The 17,203-nt window shown below is 49.9% G+C and overlaps 1 protein-coding gene across 2 annotated transcripts in view; it reads left to right on the plus strand.

Moving 5' to 3' along the window:
• SHMT1 (serine hydroxymethyltransferase 1) overlaps positions 1 to 17,203 on the plus strand; it is a 451,377-nt gene that overhangs the window by 64,613 nt on the left and 369,561 nt on the right. For both annotated transcript variants that reach the window (XM_069645688.1, XM_069645689.1), the window contains exons 2-3: positions 15,826 to 15,944; positions 16,030 to 16,175. In XM_069645688.1, the coding sequence (XP_069501789.1) occupies positions 15,843 to 15,944; positions 16,030 to 16,175 (248 nt within the window). In that variant the 5' untranslated portion in view covers positions 15,826 to 15,842. The remainder of the gene's footprint in view (positions 1 to 15,825; positions 15,945 to 16,029; positions 16,176 to 17,203) is intronic.

The raw sequence follows: 17,203 nt of genomic DNA on the forward strand, positions 1-17,203 counted from the left end.
CCTCCGACGTATTTCTTATCTTTGATGTTATCCATTACAGGTTGCTGGCCTCAATTATTTTTCAGTAGAGGGCGCTCTGTGTCGACGTCCCTCGAGTCGGTGTCCCTTGACGGTCTCCGTATTGGCGCCGACGTCATGAGTATAAAGACTTGCGCAGCGTCCGTTGCTCAGTTCTTTTTTCCGCCCTTCGTGGGCCTCGGAGACGTAACGCTAGGTTCCTTTCTTCAGAAAAATCTTCTTATTCTTCGAAGATTACCATTACACGATGGCGTCTTCATCTGAACCATCGACTCCACGGTCCGGTTTCAAGAAATGTTGACTGTGGGAAGAAAATGTCGTTAACGGATCCTCGCAGGATCTGTTTGTGGTGCCTGGGATCGGAGCATCACTGTTGGAATGTGAGGACTGTATGTCCATGACGGCGAAAGCCTTGAAGGAGCGTAAGGGGAAGTTAGAAAGAGGTAAGGGCTTTAAAACTTCTACTCCCTCGAAGTTTCTTCGACTGAGTCGAGACATTCATCTCCTCGTCGATGAAAGAAACATTCCCGTTCAAGATCTCGCAGCGGTTCTCATCAGTCTTCGAGATCAAAACGAACTAAGAAGAGGCGTCGTAGATCTCCCTCTTCCTCTACTTCCCCAGAAAGGGTCACCTGCTCCACGAAACACAGCTCTCCGGCTAAGTGGGAGGAATTCTGTAAAAAAAAAAATGCTTAGCATCTTCGAGAAAGCGGCCTCGACCCCTTCAGAGACGTATACCCTGGGTGAAAGACCCGAAAAATCAAAACGCTGCGAGTTGTTGAACCCGGTGAGAGAAAGTACGAGAGCGTCGTGAACCCTCGAGTAAAGGCAATAAGACTGCATCATCGCCACTGTCGTCGAAGATTCTTTCGACTCACAAATCTGCTTCATCGACTCCTTTGTCGAAGGGCCCTTCGACGCATAAATCTGTTTCATCGACGCCGTCTTCGACGCCACTATCGATCCCGATGAAAGACAAATCTACAACTGTCACTACGTCACAGGCAGTAGAGGTGTCTAAAGCTCCGACCATGACGCTGAGGATGCCATCAACGATCTCGAAGACGCCGAGTAGGATTCCGATCCTCTCGAGTGCAACAAGGTCATTGCAAACTTTTTCGACGCCCTTTTCAGGATTGTCGAAGCCTATGCCGTCCACGTCGACAACTTCGATGTTTTCTCAGGCAGTGACAACAAATTTAGCTCCTTCTCTAGAAATGGGTTTTAAACCATATCCTAGGTCTGACTACTTTAGAGCCTTGTCCTATATATATGAGGAAGGGGAGGATTCCGACAATGAAAGACTCTTTGGTTTGCAATGGACTACAATATCCATGCCAGAGGAATTAATCTCTGAGGAGAACAGGTTAGAAGACCTTCAAGAGTCTCTACATGAGGCAAGTGGTTTAGATACGTCTCCAGAAGTAGTTTGCTAAACCAGACCCTGGAAAGCATGCCGAGACTCGTTATCGGGTTCTGATGGCCAGAACAATTGAATTCATGGGATGTACTACAACTACACCTTCTTTTCAGCAGGATGACCTTACTGATATTTTAGATAAAGGTCCACAGGAGGATACTGTTCCTTTTCATACTGCTCTGCAAAGAAAAATATCTGCTAATTGGGAAACCCCTGCAGTAAATAAAAAAACGTTCTGCTAAATAGAGTATCAGCTTCAGATCCTGAATATCTGAGCAAGCAGCCTACTCCAGAGAGTTTAGTTGTACAAGCAGCGACTTCATCTAACAGTAAGTCGTCATACCCTACTATTCCACAGGACAGGGATGATGAAAGATTTGATGCCATGTCAAAAAGTCTTTTCGGCATGTAGTATGGCACTTAAGTCTATCGACGCCACTTGCACGCTAGCAGGATTCAGCCACACACTTTGGGAGTGTGCTTCATCTGCGGCTGACTGTCTCCCAGAAGGAGAAAAAAGGGATGCATTCTTAAACCTCAGGGATGGAAACGATGCAATGTGCTACTCTCTCCAAAAAGGCGTTGATTCTGCTGATATTATCAGCAGGGCCATGGCGGCAAGTACCACAATCCGCAGATTTGCGTGGTTGCGGAAGTCTGGTTTTGCTTCAGTGTACAAGCCAGACTTCTGATCATGCCCTTTGACGGCACTTCTTTATTTGGAAAAAAGGGCTGATGACAGCCTGGAGAGATTACAAACATCCAAGGCAGCAGCGAAATCCCTTGGGGCCGCAATCCGGCAGACTCCAAATCGCCCCTCAGGAACTTCCTGGCGGGGTAGGTCCGTTCGTTTTTTTTAATCCTCATTCGGAAGAGGCAGAGGACAGCCAGCTCAAAGGGGCCAGAAACGATTCACCCGTGATGGACCGGTCAAAGGTACAAATGCCGCAGCAGCAGGAGCCACTTTACCCTCGGCATCTGCCTCAGCCGCTTTTAAACCCCTCTGAGGTCTCCCCTCACAAGACACCAGTAGGGGGCACGTTAACTCAACATCTGGCCGAATGGCAGGCTATTGCGTCAGATGCTTGGGCATTGGAGACAGTTGCCCAAGGTTACTTACTGACCTTCCTACACACTCCTCAGTCATCTACCGGGGAACAACTCTTTGAAACTTCCAGACCCGCTCCTTCTGCAGGAGATTTTGGATCTGCTAGAGAAGGGTGCCAAAGAACCGGCACCCTTAGCGGAGAGGAACAAGGGTTGGCATTCCCCCTACTACCTAGTACCAAAGAAGGACGGATGACTGAGACCCATCTTGGACTTGCGAGAATTGACCAAATTCCTCAGGAAAGACAAGTTCAAGATGGTAACCCTTTCTCAGATCCTTCAGGCCCTCCAGCTTCAGGACTGGTTGGTATCTCTAGACCTTCAGGATGCTTATTTCGAGGGGATTGGGTCCTCCGACGTCCATATCTATGACAGTAATCACCACAGCTGAGCTGCTTCGGAAAATCTTCCTGCGTCGATCGATACGCCGTCCTCGAGGGCCTCCGTCGAGCCGACATCACCGGATGTTCTAAGTAGGACGCACGACGCCTGTAGCCTCGGTTCTGTTTTTTTTCTGCAAATGTGTTCACTTTGGAGATCTCAGCGCGCCTTGATTCTACTGAATCCTGTTTTTTCGGTTCTTCGAACCTGTTTCTTCGTATTGTATGATGTCTCCGGCTTCTTCCACCCGCGGTCCGGGTTTAAGAAGTGTCCGGTGTGCAGGTCCAAGATGTCGCTGACGGACACGCAAGACGCGTGCCTCGTGGAGGACCATGATACGGAAGACTGACTGTGTCGACTGTCAATCGCTCACATTGAAGGCCTTGCGGGAGCGTAAGAAGAAGCTGGCGGTCCGGAAGGTGGCCAAGCCCCGGAAGTCACGGTCCACTGGTCTTTCAACGGATGATTCGAGGGGCGACTCTACACATCGTCGTCGTGAGTCTGGGGGTTCTCGGTCTGGGAGTCGGTCCTGCCATTCCTCTGCCTCTTCGAGGCACTCAAGGAAGCACTGTCACAGGTCGCTGTCCTCGTCCGATGACTCGCCCGTCGGCGGGTTGCTTGTCCCAACAAGCATTCCACTCCTGAGGAATGGGATTCCTTACGAAAGGAGATGTTGGCGATTTTTCAATCACAGGGCTCCGGTCCGTCCATGCCGTCTGAGGACGCCGGCCGTCCGCCTTCGGGCTCGAGCAGTCGTCGCGACCACCGGGTGCCTTCGAGGTCCCGGTCGGACAAGGATGGTCGCTCTAGGCATGCCTGTTCCAGGTCCCGGTCCTCAATGCCCTCGAGACCGCGAGAACCTGTGAAGTCTTCAAAGAAGACATCGGCGGCGCCGAGGTTGTCGTCGGACTCTCGAGGCTCCGCCTCTGAGGAGGTTGTCGACGCCATCGGCGCCCAGGCTGTCGAGACACGCTCGGGGCTCCGCCCTCAAGGCCCGTGTCAACGCTGTTGGCGCTGCGCTCTACGTCAATTCCATCGGCGCCTTTCGAGGTGGCTTTGTCGGGGTACCCCGTGGCACGGTGGAACCCCCCAGAAATGCTCTGGCCAAGGCAAAACATGTCTTTGTTCCATTTTCTGTCCCCTCTTTCCAGCCTCTGGATTATATTTCTGAGGTGTTTGAGGGGTCTGAGGAAGGTGAGGTTCCTGATGACCTGCTTTCTGGTCCCAGCCAACTTCAGGACCTGCGCCATTCGTTGCACACCTCTGGAGGTGGAGTTTGGTAGGCCTGAGCCTGGCACGCATGCCGACTCCTCTTACAGGCGCCTGATGTCGAGGGTCACGGATTACCTGGGGTGGTCTGCCCCCCCTGGGATTTTCAGCAGGATGATCTGACTGATGTCCTCGACCAAGGTCCACCAACTGATCCGGTACTGCCATTACATATGGCCTTGCAGAGAAGGGTGGCTGCGGCTTGGACTTCTCCGGAGAGTCTCCCGGCAGTGAGCAAGTCCTTGCCGAAGAAATATCACCCAGCCAGTGGCGACCCCTGATACTTGACCACACACCTCACCCTGGAGAGTTTGGTGGTGCAGGCGGCTACGGCCCCCGCAAAACAGGCGTCGTACCCTACCATCCCTCCTGATAGGGACGACAAACGTTTTGACGGCTGGGCGAAGGTGTTTTCTTCTCGGGTATGGTGCTTCAGGCTGCCAACTCCGTTTGTCCCTTGTCTCGTTTCACGCACACTCTGTGGAACTGTATCTCCTTAGCAGCTGATCATATTCCCGAAGGGGAGGAACGGGATGGTTTTCTGGCTATCGTGCAGGATGGCAAGGATGCCATGGGTGAGTCCGTTCAGTCGGGTCTGGACATGGTTGATTGCGTCAGCCGGTCCATGCCGGCAGGCACTGTAATACGCAGGTTTGCGTGGTTGCGGAAGTCTGGGTTTGCTCCTGATGTGCAAGCTCGGCTCCTCAACATGCCCTTTTGATGGTGACCATCTCTTTGGCAGCAAGGCTGACGAGAGCCTTGAGAGGTTGCAGACCTCCAAAGCTGCAGCAAAGTCGTTGGGCGCTGCAGTTCGCCAACCTCGGCCTTTTCGTCCTAGGGGACAACAATAGAGGGGAGGTTCCTTTCGATATTACTCGTCCTTTAGTAAATTGAGAGGAGCTTCTAGTCAAAGGGAGCACCGTAGGAGGGCCAGAGGTGGAAAACTGGGTACTCGAGGTGCCAAGGCCGCTCGGGCTGTTGCCTCTTTGCCCTCAGGCACTGCTGCAGCCGCTTCAGCTCAGTCATGAGGCCATGTCCCATGGTTCGCCGGTTGGGGGAAGGCTGGCGCAGCATCTTGTAGAATGGCGTGCCATTACTTCAGATGTGGTTTCTGGAGATCCTAGCCCACGGCTACTGTCTTCCTTTCCGGCAGAGGCCTCGCGACAATCCACCAGGGAATCTCTTTAAAGAGTCCGGATCTGCTCTTTGCGCAGGAAATTCAATCCCTGCTGGAGAAAGGCGCCATAGAACTGGTGCCTGGAGCGGAGAGGAACAAGGGATGGTATTGCCCTTTCGAAGAAAGACGGGGGATTGAGACCCATTATGGACTTGCGCGGTTTGAACAAACTCCTCAGGAAGGACAAGTTCAAGATGGTTACTCTATCTCAAGTCCTCCAGGCCCTTCAACTTCAGGACTGGTTGGTGTCTCTCGACCTCGCGGACGCTTATTTTCATGTGCCGATCCATCCAAAGCACAAGAAGTACCTGAGGTTCGCGGTTGGCGTCTCGCACTTTCAGTTTCGGTTCCTGCCGTTCGGATTGACCTCCGCCCGAGGGTCTTCACCAAGCTCATGCTGGTGCTGGTGGTGGTGGTGGTAGCGTATCTCAGGAAAGGGGGGGATTCACGTCTACCCCTACCTGGACGATTGGTTGATCAGGGTGCGCTCTCCCAAGCAAGAACTGGATCATCTGCCCATCACCTGCTATTCCCTTCACAAGCTGGGCTTCTCCCTCAACTTGAAGTCCCACTTGACGCCAACACAGCGGCTCCAATACATCAGAGCAGTGCTCGACACATCCCTGGGGCAGTGTTTCCCTCCCCAGGTGAGGGCTCTTCACATTCAGCAGATGGTGCACAAGTTTCAACTTGCCCAGACGCTCCCGGCGTTCGAGTTCTTGAGGTTGCTCGGCCTCATGGCATCCTGTATTCTTCTGGTGCCAGAGGCCAGGTTGCGGATGAGATCTCTGCAATGGGTCCTCAAGCTCCAGTGGTCAGTCCTCTGGCAGGATGTCGGACCCTGTTCAGGTTCCGCCCTCGGTCGGCCAGGACCATCTGTGGTGGGCCGTCAAAGGCAATCTGATGAGGGGGGGCTCCATTTTGGCTGCCCTGGCCCGAGGGGACTATCGTGACAGACGCATCCCTCACGGGATGGGAGCTCATGCCAACGAGTTGACAGTCGGCGGTCGTTGGTCTCCGTCGGAGTCCAGACTCCATATCAATCAGTTGGAGCTGCGGGCCGCCAGGCTTGCCCTGAAGGCTTTTCTGCCGACTGTGCGAGGGAAGAATGTCCTGATTCTGACAGACAACACAGTGGCCATGCACTACCTCAACAAAAAGGGGGGGGGGGGGGCAGGGTCACTTCCTCTGTGCAGGGAGGCGATGCAGCTCGGGTCCTGGGCCATTCAGCAGGAAGTTTCGATCTCGGCAGTTCATCTGGCCGGAGACGAAAACGAGACAGCGGACGCTCTGAGCAGGCAGAGCGTGAGCTCTCACAAGTGGGAGCTGGCTCAGGAGGTTCGTCTGGAGATCTTCGCCCTTTCGTGGACCCCTCAAGTGGATCTCTTCGCCTCCAGTGTCAACCGGAAGTGCGAAAGGTTCTGCTTGTGGGAATTTCCTCCAAAAGGAGCCTTAGAGGACGCGTTCGTGGTGGAGTGGTCCTTCCCACTGCTGTATGCGTTTCCTCCAGTCTCCGTCATCCCGCAAGTGCTGCGGAGGCTACAGAGGTTCGGTTCCCAGATGATCCTCATTGCTCCGGCATGGTCCCCAAGGACGTGGTACTCGGACCTTCTCGACTTCTCCATCTGCCCTCCACGTCGTCTTCCCTACCGAGACGATCTGCTCTCAAGGGAGGGGGGGGTCAGGTTCTCCATCCAGAGGTCCGGTCCCTCAACCTTCACGCTTGGCTTCTGAAAGGTTGAGGTACAAGGATTGGGACCTCCCTGAAGACGTGATGGAGGTGCTGTTTTCGGCCAGGCGGCCGGCGACTAAGTCCCTGTACCGTTGCCGTTGGAGAAAGTTCTGCGACTGGTGCAGGGTTCAGAATGTGGATCCTTTTTCATGTGACATTCCTGTGGTTCTGTCTTTTTGCTTTCGTTGGCCCACAGGGGCCTGCAAGTGTGTACTGTTAAAGGTTACCTGGCGGCGCTGTCTATATTTAAACGCTCGTCTGAGGAGTTTTCCTATTTCAAAATTCCTTTGATTTCTCAACGGACTCACTAATGTGTTTCCGCTGTCCCCTTTCCAGGTGCCTGGTTAGGATTTGAACCTTGTTCTGAAATTCCTTATGGGTGCTCTGTTTGAGCCTTTACATTCTTGTCCTTTGAGGCTGTTAACCCTTAAAACTGCAGAGTGAGTGAGTTGCAGGCACTTTCAGTTAAGCCACCCTTCACTGTGTTTCATAAGGACAGGGTTGTCCTTAGAGTTCGTCCTTCCTTTCTTCCGAAGGTGGTGTCGGAATTTAATTTAAGCCAGAATGTTGTTCCACTGCATTTTATCCTCCTCCATATCCTGGTAAGGAAGAGGAGAGGCTCCATAGGTTGGATCCTAGGAGAGCTTTAAGTTTCTACATTTCACACATGTCCCGGGTCAGAGTGGACGATCAGCTCTTTATTAGTTACGCTGGAAGGCGTTTGGGACAAGCTGTGACTAAGCAGACTTTGTCTAGATGGATTATCTTGTCAATTAAGGACCCTCCGGTTGGCTTACTGGCCCAGTCTACTAGGGGTATGGCTGCCTCTAGTGCCTTGCAGAGGGGTATCCCTATTCGTAACATCTGTGAAGCAGCCACATGGGCTTTGGTCCATACTTTTGTACGACACTACTCCCTAGATTCTATCCATGGGCAGGATCTGGCTTTTGGCAAGGCGGTCCTTTACTCTGCAATTTGCTTGGACATTCTACATTTCTATATTCTAAATTCTTTTTCCCTCCTCCATACGTTGGTACTGCTTTGGGAGTCTGTCATAGATATGGAATACGTCGTCGGACCATCCCATCGAAAGAACGTTACCAGGTAAGAGCTTGTTCTTCCATGTGCCAATCCATCTCAAACACAGGAAATACCTGAGGTTCGCAATTGTTAACTCTCACTATCAATTTCGAGTTCTGCCATTTGGGCTGACCTCAGCCCGAGGGTCTTTACCAAGCTAATGTCGGTAGTGGCTGCAAGTCTAAGGAGGGAAGGGATCCATGTCTACCCCTACCTGGACGACTGGTTGATCAGAGCAGTATCTTCGGAACAAGCTCAGATCCAGCTAGATTATGTCTGCCACTTCCTTCACAAGCTGGGCTTCTCCCTCAACTTAAAGTAGTCACAGATGATACCATCACAGAGACTCCAGTTCATTGGAGCAGTCCTGGACACTTCCTGGAGAAAAGCCTTGCCACCAGAGTTGAGGGCTCAAGATATTCTACAGATGGTCACCAAGTTTCAAAATGCCCAACGTCTACCAGCCTTCGACTTTGAGGTTGCTAGGCCTCATGGCATCATGCATCTTCCTAGTGCCAGAGGCTCGCCTGAGAATGAGATCCCTCCAGTGGGCACTAAGAACCCACGCAATTCTCAGGAAGAATGTCAGATCTCCTACAAGTCCCGGACAGAGTAGCTCGTGACCTTCAGTGGTAGGCCTGTCGGGAGAACATTTTGAAAGGAGAACAGTTTTGGCAACCATGGCTGGAGAAAACAGTAGTCACGGATGCCTCTCACGGGGTGGGGAGCCCATGTCAACGACTTGACCATCAGCGTTCTTTGGTCTCCATCGGAGTCCAGACTGCACATCAACCTGTTGGAGCTGAGAGCAATCAGATTAGTGCTGAAAGCTTTTCTGCCATCAGTACAGGGAAAGAATGTCCTGATAACGACGGACAACACAGTGGCCATGCACTACCTCAACAAAAGAGGAGGCGTAGGGTCACTGCCACTGTGCAGAGAGGCAATGCAGCTTTGGTTTTGGGCAATTCAAGAAGGAATCTCTCTATCAGCAGTTCCCTTAGCCAGAGAGAAGAATTTTACGGCGGACGCTCTGAGCAAGCAGAGCAGTCTCCCACGAGTGGGAGCTAGCTCAGTAAGTCCTTCAAGAGATCTTCACCCTTTGGGTAACCCCTCAAGTGGATCTGTTCGCCACCAACATCAACAGGAAGTGTGATCAGTTTTGTTGAATTTCCCCCGAGAGGAGCTCTAGAGGACGCGTTCGTAGTGGACTGGGAGTTTTCACTTCTGTATGCATTTCCTCGAGTCCCTGTCATTCCTTAAATGATCAAGAGGTTGAGAAGATTCCGGAAAGCCATGATCCTAATTGCCCCGTATTGGGCCAGGAGAACGTGGTACCTGGACCTTCTGGACATGTCCATCTGTCCTCCGATTCGTCTTCCGCAAAGAGAGGATCTTCTCTCACAGAAGGGAGGTTAGGTTCTCCATCCAGACATCAGAACCCTCAACCTTCACACTTGCTTTCTGAAAGGTTGAGCTACAAGGATTGGGATCTCCCGGATGATGTCATGGAGTTGTTGCTTTCAGCTAGAAGGCCAGCAACAAAGACTTTATACCGCTGCCAGTAAATTTTTCAGCTGGTGTAGAGAAAAGAATATTGAACCCTTTTCATGCAATACACCAATGGTGTTATCTTTCTTGTTTTACAAAGGTAGCGGGCGCCCCTCTCTCGCAAGAACAGACATGATAACCTGTTCAGTGGTTATTAACCACTTGAGAGTTCGCAGCCACTGCTTTTACTCACTGTGCCTTTCACAGATGGGAAATATCCATTTGCATATCAGTCTTTGTCCTGCCCAGGGGCAGTCCAGCACCGAAATACAATGGCAACTCCAATCTGAACGAGAGTACCACCAGCAACCCCATACTGTTATCTTTCTTGCTTTACTTAGCAAATTTTCAAATTGATACGATCAAGGGGTACCTTGCAGCGCTGTCTATCTTTAAGTGTACTGCAGAGGAGCCTTCATATTTCAAACTAAGTAGTAATCCAATTTCTGAAAGGATTAACACATGTTTATCCACCAAAACCTTTTCAGGTTCCTTTGTGGGACCTAAATCTAGTCTTAAAGTTTCTAATGGGTACTCCTTTTTGAACCACTTAATTCTTGTTCACTAAAGTTTCTCACTCTTAAGACAGTCTTTCTATTGGCCTTAACTTCTGCTAGAAGAGTGAGTGAATTACAAGCTCTATCTTGCAAACCTCCTCATACAATCTTTCATAAAGACAAGGTTGTCTTACAAGTGAAGGCCAATTTTCTCCCAAAGGTGGTCTCTGAATTCCATATTACTCAGAAAATAACCTTACCTTCGTTCTATCCTCCTCCATCCAGGGAAAGAGGAAGAGAGATTACACAGGCTGGATCCAAGGCATGCTTTGAGGTTTTGAGTTTTTATATTAGCAGACTTGCTAGGATAAGGCAAGCAGACCAATTGTTTGTAGGATCTGCAGGGCACAAATTTGGATTGCCAATCACAAAATAGACCATTTCAAGATGGATCATTTTAACCATTCTAGAATGCTACAAATTGGCAGGGAAAGAACCCCCTCAACATCTTAGAGCCCATTCAACCAGGGGTATCGCAGTCTCTTCGGCTCTCCAAAGAGGGGTCCCAATTAAAGATATATGTGCGGCTGCCACATGGTCGTCCACACAACTTTTAACAAATTGTACAGCCTGGATTCCTTCTCTAGCCAGGAGACAAGATTTGGGAAAGCTCTGTTGCATTCTGTACATTTATAAAGGGAAATCTTCATCTTTACTCCCACCACCTCTTTATACTACTGCTATGGGAGTCGAGTATCAAAGATAAGGAATACGTTGGAGGACACAATCCCTTAGAAGAACAAGTTACTTACCAAACTGGTAACGTTCTTTCGATGGGATGTTCCTCCGACGTATTCCTTATCGCCCCTCCCATCCATCCCCGCAGTAAAACTTCCCTTGTAGTTGCAATTTACGCTCCTTCAAGGTTACTAACCAATTAATGCAAAGCAAATCTGAACTTCAAAATGGAACTGAGCAACGGACGCTACGCGAGTCATGATGACGGCGCCGATACGGAGGCTGTCGAGGGACACCGACTCGAGGGACGTCGACGCGCAGCGCCCTCTACTGACCTTTTTTTTTCGAGGCCAGCAAGCTGGAATTGATAACATCAAAGATGAGGACTACGTCTGAGGAACATCCCATCGAAAGAACGTTACCAGTTTGGTAAGTAACTTGTTCTTCTTACCTAAGCATTGCTAGTGATTAAACCAGTGAACTTTTGTCAAATGACAATATAGACCCATCACATTAGCCACAGAAAAAGATTACACAGTCTTTAGAATCAAACAAGCTGAGGAATGTAATAATCAACCGGCAGCTTTGAAATGTACTACTCTTGTTATGCCTACTGTTAATTCAATCTTGACTCACTCTAAAGCATTTCAAACTAATTGTAGTGCTAAGCTGTTCTCTTCTCCGAATGGAGCAAATAGCAATGTCATTAAAGCTGCATTTCTGAATACCAGGTTTCTGAATAGACCTGCTATAGATGTCCACGATTACATAGTCGACAATGACATCAGTATGTTATATTTGGCTGAAAGATTGTACTGGGCCTAAAATTGATCTAACACCAGAGCGGTATGTTTTTCTTCTCTCAAGCAGGAGAAAGGGAATGGGGGATGGTTGCCATTTTTGCAAAGGAAGATGATCAACTCTATGTAGTTTCTAGTGTAAATTCAGGAGCATCTGGAGAGTCACTATTTGGTCCTATAGTAGTTCACAAAGTTGAATATCTGCCCCTGCCCCACCAGGATCAGGGCTCTGCCATCTGAACCCCTTACTACCCAGTGCACCCCTAATGAGAATAAACACCCCTCGAGAGTACCCAGAGTATGAATAAAATTAACTGTATCGCCCCTGAGATTTGGCGAATGCTGCCTCTCCTGATAGCGTGAGGTGCATTTCTTGGAGAAAGACCATATCCATATGGTGCCTCTGCTTGTAAAGTGGGACCATTCTCGCTTTTGAGGGAAAACTCAAACCACGAACGTTCCACATCATGCACGTGACGCCCAACCACCTATTACCCCTGTAGTGAGAGAATAACCCTTGCATAGAACCACCCAGGTATTGCGTAGCCAAGTCCCTTCACAGGCCGCCACCTGCATCCCTCCACTCATCCAGTCGGGACTAGTCTACCGGAGACTCCTGATCGGGAGTAGCCCCCCACCCCCTTTCCTTGCAGCCACATTGAGGCAAGTAAACGACTAAGGGCAGTATGTCGTCTGAACTAGCCCATCCCTGCCCAAGACAACCTTTAAAATGCCCACCAACCAGGCCAGCAAAATAGCCTCTCCCTTCCCTACCCCCCCCCCCACAGACAACTCCAAGATGCCAGTTATAACCCCCCACCACCCGGATTACAACCGAAAGCCATAGCATGGGGAGCCTCACAAGGCTTGCCACCCCACCACCTTAATCCCAGTAGCCAACCATGAGGTTGATCCCCTTACAACATTCCCGAGAAACATCACAATCGGGTGTTGCAGCTAGGCCAGAGCTTCAGTCCGGGGCTCTGTGTGTGGGCCTCCCATGACCCACCTCTGCCCCTTGCCAGCCCAGCAATCTCCTTTGCAGTGTCCAGGAAGTCCGTCACCTCCTCAGACGATTGAAAGAAGAGGGCCTTGCCATTGTGCTTAACACGTAAGCGTGCTTGGAACAGCATAGCATATTTAAATCCTTTCTCTCTGAGCCTTTTCTTCACTTCAATAAAGTTTTTCCCAGATGCTTGCACCTTTCTGGTCACCACAGTAGCTGAGGGAGTTCAGTTTTCTCGACCTCTGCAGCGCATGATCCCTGTCATTATAGTTAAAAAGCCTTGCGATGATGGGCCTGGGTGGCGCTCCCAGAACTGGGGGGGGGTCGCCGCCATAGAATACAATGGGCTCTTTCTGCCTCAAAGACTGAGGGGGAAAAAAAACACTTGCAGAGCGACTCCACCAGCTGCTCCATGGGTGCCCTGCCTGTGACATCCGGGAGCCTAGTTATCCTGATGTTCTGGCGTGATCTGGACTCCAAGTCCTCCTGCTTTTCCTGCAAGTCCTTGACTGCCTTCCTCATCTGGGCCACCTCCCTTGTTGCCGCAGAGGACACTATTTCATCTAACCTGTCACTGTGCCTGTTGAGGCGGGGCCTGCATTTGATGGACTTTACAGGTGAGTGCCCATTTTGCTCTCTATCGTGGAAACGCTGTCTGCAACTGGGTCAGGATACTCTTGATATCTTTACTTGTGCCCGTTGAGGGCTCTGCCCCATGGTCAGCCATCTCCATTTTGAGTGCACCCCGGGCTGTAATTTTCGCCTGTGAGGGGCTGCCTTAGGGAAGTTTAGATTCCATTTTGTTGTGCTTCCCCATTCTGACCTACGCCTCTGTGCACCCAGAGACGTGGCAGGGGCTGTACCTGTCCATATCACACACTGCAGTCCACCTCAGAATCTGATTCACCTGGGTGAATTTGCCCTGTGGTCAAAGGGAATGCCAGCCCCTCACAGCACCAGTGTCCGTACCCTAAACGGCTCCTCCAGCCACATTTTTATTGCTGCTGTCCATGAATTACCTCAGCAGGACCCCGTATGCCTTGGGTTCCAAGATGCTTCGTAAAGTAGTTCCCAAATTGGGCCCCCGGGCTTGCCTTGCGCTCCAAAAACCCTGCAGCCCACGGCCAAGTTAGCTGCTGCTGCTCCTGGCCTCCCCTCGACTCGGCAGGCGAGCACCTGGCTACCAGTATCCAGGGATGAATGTTCGCAGCCCTGTGATCGTAGAACAGGGGCTCTCCCTCTGCCTCCTCTGCTCCTGTGAGCTCTGCTTTTCATTTTCGGGGCTGTCTATTCACGTACCCAGTCTGCTCCTCCACCGTGGACATTGAGAGCCCCCAGTAGCCAGACGCCCCCAGCAGGCCCACACACACCATCGCCAACATTATTTAACACAAGCCACTGTGTGACCTAACTGAGACAGGAGTGTTTCTCCAGCATGTGGGTCTGGCATGGATTCACATGCTCGTGAATGTTCTGTCGTCATGCTGGGAATTCTCAAGCTTTTTTAAAAAAATTTTTTTACCAACTGTATTTTTTCCTCTAAACCTATAACTGTCCTCTGGGTCATACAGCCCCCATCCAATGACAGTCCTTTGCCTAAGCTCCTCCCCTGGAGGCCATCTTCACACACTGTCATCGTTTGGCAAACCGACAGCTGCCTGGCTGTCCAAGAGCCCATTCCACCAGAGCAATCGCTGCGACGATGGCATTCCTGTCTGGTGTGCCCCTGCTGGACATCTGCAGGGCTGCTACGTGGAGGTCTACGCACACCTTCACACATTTCTACTGCATCACCAGGGATTCCAGAGAGGAGTCCAGGGTGGCCAAGCAGTGCTATGCAACCTGTTTGCTTGAAGGTGAGCCTGTTCCGGCAGTAAGAGTCTTTGCTTCTGTTGAGCCTTGCCACCTCCCGTGGTTGTGTAATGTTGTACTGCTATGTATTCTTTATTCATGCATGTGAATCCATGGCAGACACCATTCTGGAGAAGGAACAAGTTACTTAGCTTTAACAATTGTTCTCCAGCATTGGTATGGCATGGATTCACATGCAAACCCTCTCGCCGTCCCCTCTGCTGCTCTTGGGCATACTGCCACTTATGTGCTTACCAAATCTGAAGATGGCTGCCACAGGAGCAGCTTGGGGAGAGGGCAGTCATTGGCTGGGGGCAGTATGACCCAGAGCTCAGTGATTGGCTTAGAGGAGAAAGACAGCTTGAATTATACCGAGGATTCACGGCCCGACGATGGAATATTCATGAGCACGTGAATCCATGCCAGACCCATGCTGAAGAACAATAGTTACAGGTAAGTAACTTGTACCCTTTTGAACTGTATCACTTGTGTCTGTCTCATCTCTTGATACCATGCCTCTCACAGTGGTTTGCGATTATTATTTTCTTTGTTCTTTTTTACATAGGAAAAGTATATTTCTAGGAGATGCCTATGGGGAAAAGTGTGTTTTTCTCAAACATAAATGACGCCTGGAAGCTATTTGTAGCCAGGTCCAAATTTCAGCATAGACGGTCCTAAAAATTCCTCCTTACCTCCCCTGCCCCCTTCGTTCTCTACATACACTCAACACTCCATTTTCTACTCACAAAGCGTCAAATTCATAGCCAGTCCGCAATAGTAAGTGGCAAGTACACATTTTGAGGCCTGCCAAGCCATAAACGAGCATCCTATTTTTGCCCCCCTCCATTCATTCAAACTCACTTAGTACATTCATAGCAGGCAGATATGGCGCAGCAATAGCCAATTGTCTGCTAAGAGTACCGTGACAAAGGGAAAGTGGATAGCGCACTTTTAGAGGCAGGTCTTTCTAACAACCTTTGTACATCCGACTGATTACAGCTGGTGCTGCCCTACGCCTGCCTGTTCTGACTCTGCGAGAGGAGCGATTTGTAGTGATCCTGTAGCCAACTGCAGCTTTCGGTTCAATGATCCTTGTTTTTTGGCGTGGGTTTGATGTTTGAAACAGTATGTTTTCCCTCAAAGCTTGAGTCCGGTGCATCACCACTTAATTTAACTTTTCCTTCTTTGTCTCTTTCAGATACTAGCTTTTTCAAAATGGCTGATACTCCTGTTGTGAATGGAGAACACACAGGTGAAGGTCTCTGGGCCTCACATAACAAGATGGTTTTGGAGCCGTTGGAAACAAATGATTCAGAGGTAATGGTGTTTGCCACAATAAAGGTGTTGGTAGAAGCATATGATTGATGTACCTCATTAATTACTGGTCTGCTTGTGTTTTGAGGTGTATAACATTATTAGGAAGGAGAAGCATCGGCAGAAGTTTGGCTTGGAGTTGATTGCTTCAGAGAATTTTGCAAGCAGAGCTGTTCTGGAGGCGTTGGGCTCTTGCATGAACAACAAGTACTCTGAGGGTTACCCAGGCCAAAGGTGCGTAGGTTGTGCAGAGTGTTCCACTTATCATTCTGGATAAATACTGTGAAGACATCTAGAAAAGTTGCATCTGGGAGTTTTCGGTTTGTTGCAGAAGTGTGCTCAGAGTACTCTGGTAGCCAGGGCATGAGTACTGAGTTGGGGGTCACTTTTCTTTTTCGAGAATAGTACTTCAGGATTGATGAAGTAATTAATTTGTAACTTGGGACACTTTGAGCTCTCTGCAGCCTAGGATTTATGCAGACTAGTCCTGTCTTTTGCACAATACCTAGCATTAAGGTGTGATGTGCAGTGTGGAACACTTTCTAGTTGCCATTACGATATTGGACACAGGTTCCCACCAGAGGAACATGGACTCGGCACTGCTGATGAGAGCTAAGTGGACAACCTAATTACTTTGCCCTGTGCCCAGTGCTAATTCAGCCTACCTCTGTATTTCCAGCTCCAAATTCTGATTTGCTATTGTGGAACTGTGGTAAGGAGAATGTATACACCACATTTTAGAAAAGTTCCCATCTGATCTAAAACTTAGCATATTTTGCAGGGTCTGTTGCCGGTTTCAAGGAAGCCACAAATGTGTACTCTGGTGGGAAGGCTCCACATGGTCTCCCTCTTCTGGCAGATGTATTTCCGCCTGCGGTCCAATTGACCGCCAGGCAATGGTCCAAACTGACCACTTGACCCTTGTTCCCACTCGGACCAAACTGGGTGGAGTACTTCATGTAATCCCACCCCGTTGGGGCTTTAGTGTCTAGTGGGATTGATTATTGTCCACCTTCATTTAATGTTAATTATTGCGTAAAGAGCCCATTTGGGTTCTCCTTAAAACAATTTTTTAAATGTGTTTTTTTTTTTTAATACCCGCGTTTTTACCAAGCTGACTACTTTTTCCCCAGTGCTGCATTTCATTTTCTATTTGGGATGCCTTCCATATATTTAATATTACAAACTCATTTAATGAATCACTCTCTCACACTCTCTCTCACACGTCTCCGTGACAACCTGGGTATCGCTGATCAGGCTCT

The sequence above is a fragment of the Ambystoma mexicanum genome, chromosome 2p (assembly GCF_040938575.1).
Source record: "Ambystoma mexicanum isolate Mex_15411 chromosome 2p, UKY_AmexF1_1, whole genome shotgun sequence".
Classification (NCBI taxonomy): Eukaryota; Metazoa; Chordata; class Amphibia; order Caudata; family Ambystomatidae; genus Ambystoma; species Ambystoma mexicanum.